Here is a 14,122-nt window from a genome sequence, read left to right on the forward strand (position 1 = left end):
AAAGGCGTGATTTTAACTGCTCTTTCGGTCTCCATCTGGTTTATGGTTCCTGATAGACATGAGCAATGAATTTTTACTGGGCATAATGAATGTGTCACTGTATTCAAGGAAGTAAATGTGTGGGATTCATCCAAAAGTAAGTTTTCATACTTCAAGCTTGTTAAAATCAATAGGGGTAGGATAGAAATAATTAAAATTCAATGTGTAAATGAATATAGGATTTTACATTTTGACCTAAGATACACTTTAAAAATTGTTGCAGATTCAATAGTAAAATTATCATTTATGCATGTAAAGTTGTCAAGCTCCATGTTTACTCCTGTTAGTACAAAAATGACATCATAAAATGCTCTTTTATATGAAATTAAGATATTAAAAACAAGAACCACCATTTTTCACAAAAATTACCCAAGGATGAAATGGGTTCCTTATAAAAAAAAAGCATTTTATTCTTTCCAAGTATTTTAATTTGCAGAATATAACACTGCATAGGCTGATTCCGCCAAGACTCTGTGCAGGGTCCCCAAAAAAGAAAGATGGCACGATGACTCCAACTGTAATTACAAAGTCTTTTCATCTTCTAGATGTTTCATTCTTCCAAATAAGGACTGATAGAGCTCAGTTCTGTGGAAATATAAGAAAAACTGCTTTTAGTAATGTGAGGTATAATTGTCTCACAAAAGATTGTCACTTTGTTAAATTTTCTGTGAGACTTTGATACAAAGTGCACATAAACCACAAAAGTTACCCTGTGCATTCTCAAGCTCCATTCCTGGAAGTGTTTAACAGAAGACATGGAGGAGGTGTATTTACTGTGGTACTGTGTACAGTAATCATATTTTCACCTTTTTTTTCTACAGTGCCTTGCAAAAGTATTCACTCCCTTTTACCTATTTTGTTACATTACAAATGTTTTTTTTAATCTGAATTATATGTGATGGATCAGAACACAATAGTCTAAGTCGGTGAAGTAAAATTAGAAAAATATATACATAAAACTTTTTCAGAAATAAACTGATAATTGGCATGTGCATATGTATTCACCCCCTTTGTTATGAAGCCCATTAAAAACTCTGGTGCAACTGATTACCTCAGAAGTCACATAATTAGTGAAATGATGTCCACCTGTGTGCAATCTAAGGCTGCTTTCACACTGGGGCAGGCGTCGGTGGTAAAGCGGCACTTTTTTTGTGCCGCTTTACCGTAGTTTTTAACCCCCGCTAGTGGCCGAAAAAGGGTTAAAACCGCCCTCAAAGCGCCGCTGCATAGGATGCATTAAGGTGAAAAAACACGAAGCTTTACAACCACTTTAAAGGTGAAAAACCTTCTGTGCTGCAGCTGCCCCCCAGAGCCCCCCTTTTTCTTACCTGAACCTGATCGTTCCAGCGACGAGCACAAGCCCAGCAGTCTCGTTTCCTCATTCGATAGATGGATAGCAGCAGGAGCTGTCTTGTGTCAATCAAATACAGTGACATGGGAGCTGGGGGCACGGCCGAGTCCTGCTGTCTGTGTCAATGGACGCAGCAGCAGGACTCGGGAGCGCGCCTGCATGGGTGCCCTCATGGAAAGTGGCTCTTCACAGGAGCACCCAAAGAGGAGGAGCCAGGAGCACGGCCGGGGGACCCCAGAAAAGGAGGAAAACCCTTGCACTGGGCAGGTAAGTATAACATGTTTGTTATTTAAAGAAAAAAAAAAAAGAACCTTTACAATCACTTTAAAGGAAGAATTAGGAAAGTGGGTGGAAATAAAACAAGAGGTGGTATAGTAATGAGGAAGGTGTAGTCCAGAGTGATAATAAAACGCCTATTCCATGATTCATAAGGCAGTGCATATAGGATATAATCTACAAGAAGTGATGGATGTAGAAAGCACATTTTAAAATCTCAAACAGAATTATATTGGGATGGCTTAGGCAGAAAAGACATTATAAAAGTCTTCTATTTATTACGAAAAGCGAAATTCTGCCCGAAAAGGTGAACATAGTCTTTAAAACTCAAGCCTGAGAACCGCAGTATGGCATGCATCAAAATGTATTGTTGGGACAGAGGAGGCGTGTGCTCCTTTTGCCTTAATGTTGAGGTGAGTAGTAAGCTATAGGAGAATTGCCAAGAAGAGGTGTGTTCAAAAGCAAGAATGCTAAGAGTTCCAGGCCATGTCATATGCTTTTATACAAACTGCATAAAAAAAACAGAAAAGAAAAAAAAAAAGGGAAGCAAATGGCTCAGAACAATAGGCTGGTGCTTGGCAAACATTGCACTGTATCATATTTAAATAAGTCATGAGTTTTGATGATGTAGACCTTTTTTCACTTTGAGTGTGGCTAGGCTTTATAGGCAAATCACCTATCGGCAAATCACTGATGTGGAAAAATTGAAAACATTCAGCGGCTGCAAATGTTACCAACATCCCGCATTCCTGTTGTTGAAACTCTAGTGTTGTTGGGTGAACTCTAGTTTAAGTGCTTTAATGAGGGGAGTTAGATTGAGCAGATATACTACCTTTACAAATATAATTGGCACAGTTTTTCAGTGGGGAAGTAGCAGCAAAACTGTATGCAAATCAATAACTTTGGCCCAAAGCATTGCTTCAACTAAGTTTTGACAGGTGGAATCTGGGAGATAAATGCAACATTACAAAATATAGTGGTCAGTATTAAGGTGTATGTAAAGGCAACTTTTTTCTGTTTTGGATTGAATACAAAAAGGTTAGACCCTTCATCAGGTTTTTATTGCCGTCTTTGTTCTGGGGCGATTTACCCTCTCTTTTTTGTCCTGGTGTCCTTTGTAATCAAGACAAAAAGTTAGGGGAAATCCAAATATTTTAGTTGTCCTTGGAGCAAGAGCTGAAAATCCATCAATGAGGGCAACTGTTCTTGTGACTATGGGAATTCTGTTCACTGCAGAGATTTCCTCTCATTTTCCATTGTGTCTCAAGGGCAGGAAATGCCGGAAAAATCTCCCAAGCAGGACAAGGGATGCAAGAAAAAAGCAAAATAATAAAAAAACCCTGACCACTAGGGTTTTAACTCTTCCCTACTCTAGTTAAAACAAACAAGAAAAGTTTTCGCTTGACATACATTAGTAAGATGCCTAAAGGCCATATACACGTTTTCAGTAAATGTGCATGTGTGAGGAAAAAAAAAAAAGGTAAAACACAAAGTTCACTTCTAAAACGCACAAAGATGTACATTGTGACATCTGTATGTGACTGGATTTAAAGATGAATAAGAGCTGATATTCATAGACACAAAGAAAGGCACTGAAAACATCCAATGAATCAGCCGCGCAAATAAATAACAGCCTAAAAAAGAAACACATACAATGCTGTCTGTCACTATTTCAGCCAGGAGCTGGATCTGAAAATTGCTATACTGTATATGAATGTCAAAGTGCAAATATTTCAGATTTCTAAAGCAGTCGGTGTTTTGACAGATCTATAGCATTTCTGAAAAGTATTAGACACACCACTATCCTTTGCCGTCACTCTGTTGTCACGGAATAGTTAAAACTGAAGTACAATCAGAGGTCAGGGAATTTGTCCTCTTATGTGGATCTTGCCTTCTCCATGCACTGCTATGCCAGTATAATTTCTAGGTAGTAAGCACCACTTACTGTCCACAGCAGGGTTTACATGTCAGCAGCTGCCGCCGCATTGCTGAAACTGGTGTTTTCACAGAGCATCATTTCACACACAGGTAGGCAATGCTGATGAACATGCCGTTTTTCTCACGTCAAGCCAGCCTGGAAAGTTGCCTGTGTTCAAACCAATAGAGCTCCTTTGGGGAACTGTTTGTGTGCGACATAAAATGCACTGTATGGGACTGCACACTGTAATAGCAAGATTCAACTGTGTTATGGATACAAAGGTACAGACATTATATAACCTGCAGTTCTCTGGAGGTTTGATAACAGTAATGCTGCTTATATATAGTTCAATGTGAAAGGATTTGTCCTCATCCTGCTTTCTGGCTATATGTGAAATTTTGAAACAATGTCCAACTAAAATCTTTAAAAAAACTGTTATTTGTTTATACAATTACCTTTTTTGTAAGGCTATATTTTAATAACTGAAAAAGGTAAAAAGTAATTGTTCCCTACTCATTAAGGTCCACTATCATAAAAACTGTTTTACTGTGATTACTCAATGTGGTTTCCACATGTAAGAACCGTAATTAGTCTATGAATTCTTTTTTAAATATCACATACCTTTATTTATATTTTCTCCACATTTACATGCAGACCAAGCTGTCTAGAAAACTGACAATGATAAGGGTTGAAACAAACATTGCCCAATATAGTTAAAGACCCCTTATCTATAGGCACATTAACGTTCTATTCCAGTTACTGTTGTAAGTACATATTATGCTATTTATTAAACCATACATAATATAGTATTCAAAAATAGCGGAGATCTAAACAAATAATTCAGTGTCAAGTAGAATTTTGTGTGCTGCGCATATATCTTGGGGTATACAAAGACATGACATAACAGATTAGTGATCAAGGCGCAAATGGCTGCATTGGATAACGTCCAGGCTTTTTGACTCTCCACTGTTGGTAAGATATACACTAGCTCTGAGGAAGAGGGCTCTCCCTCGAAATGTGCAAGTCAAGGCGTTACGGACGCCATCTGGTCCCCTTGCACCATTGGAATCCTCCAGGGGTCCTAGAGGTGACTTGTCTGCAATTTTGTTCTAACATGCATGTACACAACATACGTTTGTGAGTATTCTGTACATCTTATCTTTTAATAAAAAATGTTTTAATGGAATTGCACTAGTTGGGGCGCCCTTCTCTTGTTTTCATTATATTACAGTCAGGTGTATGATTAACCAATTATACAAAGCAGTTCCTAATTATCATCAATTGTATATGTACAGTAGGTTGAAATACAGTCATTAGCTGAATCAGAAGCAGCTGTGTTGTAGGCTTAAAACTGGGTGAGGAACATCCAAACTTTGCTACTAAGGTGAGGTTTTGGAAGACCGTTTCATGTCACAGGTCATAACACCATGGCAAAACTGAGCACAGCAACAAAACAAAAGATAGTTATACTGCATCAGCTGTCTCTCTTCTACGCAAAGATTTCAAGCAGACTGGGGTTTCAAGATGTACTGTTCAAGCTCTTTTGAAGAAGCACAAAGAAATGGGCAATGTTGAGAACCATAGAAACAGTGGTCGACCAAGGAAAACAATGCAGCAAATAAAAGACATAGAATGCTTACTTCAACATCGGAAGAGGTCCAGCAGTGCCATCAGAACTGGCAGAAACCACTGTCTGGAGAAGTGTGGTGAGAAGTGGTCTTCATGGAAGAATTGCATCCAAAAAGCCATACCTCCGACAAGCCAAGTGACTCAACTATGCAGGAAAACATAGGAACTGGGGTGCAAAAAAATGGCAGCAGGTGCTCTGGACTGATGAGTCCAAATTTTAAGTACTTGGCTGTAGCAGGAGGCAGTTTGTTCACTGAAAGGCTGGAGAGCAGTAAAATATGAGTGTCTGCAGGCAACAGTGAAGCATGGTGTAGGTTTCTTGCAAGTTTGGGGTTGCATATCTGCAAATGGTTTTGGAGATCTGGTGCACTCAATGCTTACAAATACAGGCAGATACTTATCAATCATACCATACCATCAGGGAGGCATGTGATTGGCTATATGTTTGGGGTTATGGTCTTGCTGCTAAATACATTTGGGCCAATGTAATGAAGAACTATCTTCAGTGTAAAAAAGAACAAGGAGTCCTGGAAGTGATGGTTTGACCCCCACACTGCCCTCATCTCAACATTAAGTCTGTCTTGGATTACATGAAGAGACTGAAGGATTTGAGGCAGCCTACATCCACATAAGATCTGTGGTTAGTCCTCCAAGATGTTTGGAATAACCTACCTGCCGAGTTCCTTCAAAAACTGTGTGCAAGTGCATCTAGAATAATTGATGCAGTCATTTCATGCGGCCCTCGCACCTGTCCTGCAGCTGCGCGCCTCCACCTTGTCTCAGCAGTCGGCAGCAGAGAGGAGAACAGAACTCATACGCCACATCCTGCACTTCTCCGTGCAACAGCGGAGAGTCTTATCTCTGCCCCTCCCCATTTCAGTAGTCAGCAGCAGAGAGGAAGACAGAACTCCTCCTACAGAGCCTGCACCTCTCTGTGCAGTCACAGCATCCCCTCGTTTCCATCTCAGCATTCAGCAGGCTCCAGCTCTCCTCTGATCCTCCTCCAGACCCTGCACTTTGCCTGCTTCCTAGCTCTGCTAGCAGCTGTGGTGTGAAGGTGGAGGACTCTTGACTTCTGATGGTGCTCTGGACATCTGGTTATAATTATTATGAGAATAATAAAATTCTATGCCAGTTGAAAAGGAGAATCGCACACTGCTGGTATCATCCACTAGAAACTTGATTGGAGACGGTTTAGACAAAACACCATAGCGGGACCATGCTCTGTCTGAGCGGTCTGCAATAAGGTTTCTTGTGGCTGATACCAGGAGGTGTGCAACCCTCTTTTTTACGACTTGAATCATCTGCTACAGTAGCCCCTGCGTGGGAAATCTAGGTGCCTTTGACATTATTGTATGTTTAACACTACTTCTGCAATAAAATCTTATTGAACCAGAATCATCTGCTACAGGAGTGTGAGTGGGCTCCATGCTTGTCTGCACCTGCCCTTCACAGCTTAAGTCTTAAGTTCTTACTAAAACCAGTAACAATCAAATGCCAAAGCAATTATTTCAAATGATAAAGAGTAAATACATTTACAGAATATGAAGATACAACTGGCCCTTTGATGACAACCATAATGCTTGAGGCAGCCCATGATGAAACTCAGTTCAACACCCCTGTTCTAATGAGATCCCAAAGAATGCAGCGTGGAAGGAAGCATAGTGACAGCACCGTTGCCTAGGTGCCATGGGCAGAAGCCAGGGGTAATGTTTAATAGTCTGAAGGCAGCATTCCCTCTCTGGCTGATATACTGTAGCTACCAGTCAGAGGCTGGGATCTACAGTACACTTCCAGAAAGTAGAAGTGTTGATATATCACCCAGAGGGTATACAGTGTTTGAAATCAGGTATTACACTTGGGGTAAATATACTACTAGGGGAGCTACTGATGGGAGGGGGTATATATTCTTCTGGGGGAAGGTATATTATCATGGGATTATGCTGTTGATAGCTTTGTCTATTGTCAGACAAACTGCAATGCATCCACTGATGCTCTGACATTGCCATATATCAGAAAGGGCAATTGTTGGCTATGCATGTGCAATTGCACTAAATTCTGAAATGGAGTTCAGATGTATGTAGCCACAATTTTGTCTTTTTTTTTTTTAAACATTTTCAGAGGACAAAGCACATTAGTGTATATTAAATAACACTTTATATGTCACATTAATGTCATTAATAATACAAATTTTAAATACAAAGTTTAAAAAAACAAATCTCAATAATTTTACACTAAATATTGCGTGTCACCAATGTTTGTTCCTGCAAGTGAAAATGTATTTTGGAATAATGGGATTGTGCCAAAGCACTGGACTGTGAACTGAAAGAATAAAGCTCACATGCTGCACAGTGTGACCTTACCCAAGTCATTTGTCCTTCCCAGAGACAATTCTACACCTGCAGCACAATAAAGTGTACATATATGGGTTTCTGTAGCAATGTATTTTCGCTTTCTATTCCTCCCAGCCACACAAAACACGTTAAAATTACAAGCGATGCAGGACTTTACTTTCACAGGATTGTTCTATACCACAATTAGATTTTAAACACTTTCACATTCCTGAATCCTGGTCACAACTATTTCTAAGCTATTCCTTAAACAAAATGAAACAACCAAATCTGAACCAAGAGGGGCAACACATACCCACTACTAACCAGGATAATGATCCACATTATCAGCACTGTCACATGAAATCTTAGTATATTATTGATACATCTAGATCCATTACAGTTAAAATCTGTGTGTTTAACAAAATGTGGGTACCAATATCTATGTAAGCGTGGTCTAACTGTATAAGAAGTAAAACAAAAAGCGTTAATAATATGTCATCAAAAATACTTAATCTTCAGAAGATTCAAACTGCTGCCAGTCCTGCATTACCTGAACGGTTCAAGGTACTGAGGTTTGCTCATAAACTGGACATAGTTTTGCAAAATTTGAAAAATGTGAACATTACACATCATTTTAAACACAGCAACCCCTTATATTGCCTTTGGCGCCGCTCAAAGCAGAGGTGAAAGCATACCCCTGTATGCCAGAACATGGGGTGCAGGCTTGTCCTGATGCCAATACAGAGGGCTAGTAACTGTAAAGAGGAAAGGATTGTGGGTGAAATACATCAGGCCACTGATATTATTGTTTATTCACCTGGGCTGCTTGGGAGTAGTGGCAATCCTTTTCTCTTTAAACACAGTTTACATAATATGGCTAAAATAGAGTATGTCTACATAATGTTCCCATTCAAAGCGGAAATCAGCCTGAGCGGTTACACACTGTAAGACAAGCAGACTCTAAATTATGTGATTAAGCACTAGGAACATAGGGGTGGGGTTACGGCAGCTTAGAGCAGTGTTTCTCAACTCCAGTCCTCAAGGTGCCCCAACAGGTCATGTTTTCAGAATTTCCCTCAGATGAAATGGCTGTGGTAATCATTAAGACAGTGAAACTGATCAAATCACCTGTGCAAAATAATGGAAATCCTGAAAACATGACCTGTCAGGGCGCCTTGAGGACTGGAGTTGAGAAACATTGGCTTAGAGGCAAAGCTGAACTATGAAAGCAATAAGATGATCTGTATTCATAGTAGGCAGCCAAACAAAGGAAGCAGAAAAGCTGCAATCCTGAATTGTAATACTAGCCTCCTGACTAGGTGCAAATAAAAAAAAGCAATTAAAAAGTGATGTAACAGGTGTATTCTGTGAAGGCTACTTGAGCAGTGCCTACTCCCTCAGATGATGCACTCTGTCACATGTCACATGAGGCAGACCCGGAGATGGATTAAGCCTCCGTTCACACCAAATTCGACTTTGAAATCATGCAACTTCACTTGAAATCGTACAATTTCAAAGCTGCATTTCAGTGCAACTTGGCTGATATCTGTGTCATTTCATACACAGATGTATATGCAAGTTGCACTTGAAATCGCCCAAAAATAGTGCAGGAACGTCTTTTTCAAAATGATGCAGCACTGCAAAGTCTGTCGCACCGATTTGTACAGTTTCATTGCCGACAATAGGATATGACTTGTGCCATTTGGACCTGCCAAATTGCATTACAAGTCGCACTGGTGTGAACGGGGGCTAAAGGATAAGTTCACCTTCAGGGACATGTTACATGTTCCCCCTTTTTTTATGTTCCACTCCTGCAGCTTCTCGGCAATCCGAGCTCTCTATGTGAGAGCAGTAGTTCCCCATACCAGCTGTCACTTTTTGAAACGAGCGTGGCTGCATCATTCATTAACAGTTCTGTGAATAAATCAATCACAAGTATTGACATCCTTTGTGGCTGTTGGCTTGTAGTTCTCAGTGAACTACTAACGGTGCTGTTGAGCACTGTGGTAGTTCACTGATTTTTCCTGTTAGTAAAAAACTGCCTGCCCGTACGATGTAGACAGACAGATAGATTACACTGACAGTCTGCAGGAGATCTGCTGATCGTGGGTGCAATGCTTTACAGGCTCCTAAAAAAAAATATAAAAAATAAAATACAATGGTAAAAGCACGTTTTTTTACCCGCAAAAAAAAAATGTGCTTATTTATTTTATTTTTTTAAAGGTAAACTTATCCTTTAAATTTGCCCTTAGTGAAAATGGCCACCGTGAGAAGAATTGGGAGGAAAAAAAATGGTATGCAAATAAAAAGCCTGCAATTATCTGTTTGTAGATTACCATTACTAAACATTTCTAAAAGGTGCCGGTTGTTGTGATTTTTAAGATAAGGGTGAGGTTCTCCTTTATGTTGCAACCGATAACAAACTGGGAAACTTTGCTAATCATTTTGTCATATCATGAATTATTCAACCAGTTTTTTTGGTATATTAGGCCATGATGAACTGTTAATAGTGTTGGTTTTACTTTTTATTGTAGCTGTAAAGCTATTATGAGAAAAGAACTGTAGGTTAATTGTTTAAACCAGTACTGTTCTAGCCTGCCTACACAGTTTGGTGTCATTTACGGTGTCCCATAACACTTAATACAGGCCCAGTGAGATAACAAACTAAAATCCATGGTCTCCAACAGGCTCAGGTCTCAAAAATGCTTTGCGTTTTGAGTTTTGTGAAAATGGAACACACATCCCAATGTGCTTCAATGTGTTACAACACTTGACAGCATGCTGCAACACACCTTAAGGAAAGGAAAATAATGCATTTTGGCTCTTGCTGTGAAAAAAAATGGGATTTTTGACTTACCGTAAAATCATTTCTCTGAGTTAATTGACAAACACAGCACTTCCTTATTCAGAACCATAGGGTTATACTGCCCCCTACAGGAGTAGGACACTAGGCAGAAAAAAGACTTGGCTACGCCTATGGGCAGTCCTAGGTGGTATACACCACCCTCTCTGCTTTAGGCCTTCAGTTTTGTAACAAGCAGTGTCAGATACATTAAAACTGCATAGAGGGGTGGGTGCTGTGTCTGTCAATGAACTCAGAGAAATGGATTTTATGGTAAATCAAAAATCCCATTTTCTCTTTCGTTCATTGACAGACACAGAGCTTCCTTATTCAGAACCATAGGGATGTCCAAAAGCAGTGCCAAACATGAGGGAGGGGCAACCAACAAATAACAGGTCAACCAGAGCTCAATGAGAACAACTGGAGCCCAACCTGAACAGCATTAAACCCCCTCAAGAGGGATAGACCCCCTAGACCGCAGCCTGCAGAACCTTGCGGCCAAATGAGGCATCCGCAGATGCTAGCACATCCACTTTGTAAAATTTTGTGAAAGTATGCACCGACGACCAGGTGGCCGCCTTGCAAACTTGCGTCACTGACAACTGATGTCGGAAGGCCCAGGAGGCACTCAGCGCCTGAGTAGAGTGCACCTACACTGGGAAGGTAGGACAGAGTATTGGTAACTGTAAGCACAAACACACAAGTCCATATAAAACAGGAGATATAAAGGGCTGAGCAACTTAGTCCATAGGGGACAGGCTGGAAGTTCAAGGGTTAAGTGGTAACTGGTAATGTAATGGTTAAAGTAGGCTGGTAGGCTAGGCGGCTGCTGTTTCCTCAGAGAGCTGGCTCTGTGATGGATGAGAGAGGGGTAGAGAAGGAAGCGCCACCTGAGTGTAGTATTAACAAATGATGTTTAATGACACCAGGTAAAAACACACTTACAGGATAAAAACATATAAAAGGCTCATCTGTATAGGTATGTGGTCCTCGGTGTTCCCTCTGATCCTGTGGTGGTGACGCTGCAGGGATGCTGGGCTGCAGAAGGTGGATTACCAGCCGGGAGCTCCTTCTGTGGCCATCAGGAAGAGACTAGGGGCCGGCGTGGAGTGCACGTGAAGTGTGCATGACGTCACAGTTCGTCCGTCTGCTTCCGGGTTCGGTATCCAGGGAGGAGGGCTAGCAGAGAGGTTGAGAGAAGGCTATGCGCTCGGAGGCCTATTGAAGGAGCAGTGGCTCCGAGCGCATAGCCTTCTCTCAACCTCTCTGCTAGCCCTCCTCCCTGGACGATCCCTCCCCTGGATACCGAACCCGGAAGCAGACGGACGACCTGTGACGTCATGCACACAATACTGATTTTAACGTGTAAGCAACAAATGTCAGAAAAAGGCTGGGTCAGCAATGGGTAACAGGAATGATGTGAGTAATGTCCTAGACAAAGGTATGGACCCTATAGGTGGCCAAAGGCAATTGTTTACAAATATTTAATGTAAGGTATACAGGTTTTTGAAAGAAAGGCTACACCAGGACAGGGTTGAACCACAGCTCTATTTACATCCTTAGGCTATTGAACTCTGCAAAACAAGGCATTTTACAGCAAAAGGAGGTAAGCCTAGTTTGGTAACCAGGAACAGAAGCCTGGAGCAATATGAAATTACAAAATATGCATATTTTTGGGTGACTAAGGCTATATAGCCATACATTATACAGTTTTCTTGTACAATTTTCGTTTACATTTACCAGGACTACAGCTGCAGAAATAATTATTAGAAAATCGCTAACACCCCCCCCCCACGACCTTAATCTGGCATTTCCACGATTCACGTAACAAGTGCAGAGCCGTTCCCTGCCAACAGCTGTCAAAAAAAAAAAAAAAAAGCAGCCAGCAATGTCTATCAACATGCGCTGAAAGAGATAAAAGGAAACATTGTATCTTCTGTTCTTTTAGAGTTCAAAGGGATGAATTTCGGTCTGCAAATAAGGTCAGTTTAACCACTTAAAGACTAAGACCCTTTTCATACTGAGGCAGTTTTCAGGCACTTTAGCACTAGAAATAGCGCCTGAAAACTGCCTCCCATTCACTTTAATGTGTGCTTTCACACTCGGGCGGTGAACTTGGACGTTAGCAAAAGTCCTGCAAACAGCATCTTTGGGGCGGTTTGGGAGCGCAATAAATAGCGCTCCCAAAACACCCCTGTCCATTGAAATGAATGGGCAGCACTTCCAAATTGCCTTAAAAGCGCTCTAAAATGGGTAATTTTTAGTTTTTTTTTTTTTTTAAAGGTCCCGTTGTCACGTGACCTAAAAAAACTGGCCCACTAGCGCCAGAAAAGCACCGCTAAAATGCCGCTAAAGCCCCGCAAAAACGACCAGCGCTTGAGCACTGATTTAGCAGCGCTTCAGTGTGAAAGTAGGCATAGCCTTTTTCTGACACTTGTTGCTTACAAGTTATAATCAGTAATTTTTGCAAGAAAATTACTCAAAACATTATATATATATATATATATATATATATATATATATATATATATATATATATATATATATTTTTTTTTTTTTTTTTAGCAGAGACCCTAGAGAATAAAATGGCGATTGTTGCAATATTTTATGCCACACTGTATTTGTGCAGCAGTTTTTCGAACGCACTTTAAGAGAAAATACACTTCAATGAATTACAACAAAAAAAACTAAACAGTAAAGCTCAATTTTCTGTATAAATGTGAAAGATGTTACACCGAGAATCATGAAAGAATCCTGATCTTTATTTCAAGCACAAAAAAAAATTGTGATGCTCATTTTATCCAGAATCGTGCAGCTCTAACCAGGACCATATAAGGCAAAACCCAAACACTTTAATTGTTATGCAATCAGGCAGGCCCTTGCACTACACAGTTGAAGGTAAATCTAAAGGAAATTGAACGAGAAAATTGTATATTCTATGGCTTTATATTTCAAATGCAATGCACTTTACATTATTTGTAAAGTAAAGTATTGAAAACCAGTAAGATTACCACTGTCAATCTTTTCTTATGAAAATGTTAGTTACCCGACTTTTACACTGACCCTTTTGGCTACTTATGTGTCATGGACCTGAAAACATAGGTAGATCAGGACTTGTGACCATCCTTTAACTTTCCTAAAGCCAGTTGTCACCAAAACAGCAACATAGGGGAAATCTTCTGATTGGAGTTACCTGTTTAAGAGCAGTTTCCCCTCATCATGCAGAGCCTAATTTTTCCTTCTTTTTTGACTCCTAGACAGAAAACGAGGGAACATCTCCAAACATAGTCATAGCATTTCCTACTTGGCATTCCCTAATCTATCGAAACTTACAAAAAGATATACTTTTACAAATATCCTCTTCAGCTAATCTCTGTTTTAAGCACGTTATTGTTTGCAGTCTCTATACTCCAAAGGGATAATTTCCTTCCTGTACTGAACAGGAAATGAGGGGAAATCCCCCTGAAGTGAGGGCAATTCCCATTTAAGACAACTGTCACCAGAACATTTGTGCCAATTGGATAATGCACCTTACCTCTTGCTCCAAGTGTCAACTCTAACATTTTGGATTTCCAATCACTTTCTGTCTCAAGAAGGAACACCAGGACAAATAAAAAGGTGAATCTCCCCAACTGGGACATGTAGGCCATACGTTTGCGTTTTTTTTGGTGCATTTTACAGAAATGCACTACAGTTCATTCAACATAGTTTCCTATGGGACATGTTCACATCTA

General features: G+C 40.3%; 1 protein-coding gene across 1 annotated transcript in view; it reads right to left on the bottom strand.

The window, feature by feature from the left end:
- Nucleotides 1-203: 203 nt before the first annotated feature.
- AATF (apoptosis antagonizing transcription factor) overlaps nucleotides 204-14,122 on the bottom strand; it is a 190,960-nt gene continuing 177,041 nt past the window's right edge. Inside the window, exon 11 of the mRNA XM_073614142.1 lies at nucleotides 204-624. Coding sequence (XP_073470243.1) covers nucleotides 561-624 — 64 coding nt within the window. The 3' untranslated portion in view covers nucleotides 204-560. The remainder of the gene's footprint in view (nucleotides 625-14,122) is intronic.

This window comes from Aquarana catesbeiana, linkage group LG02 (assembly GCF_042186555.1).
Source record: "Aquarana catesbeiana isolate 2022-GZ linkage group LG02, ASM4218655v1, whole genome shotgun sequence".
In the NCBI taxonomy this organism is placed as follows: Eukaryota; Metazoa; Chordata; class Amphibia; order Anura; family Ranidae; genus Aquarana; species Aquarana catesbeiana.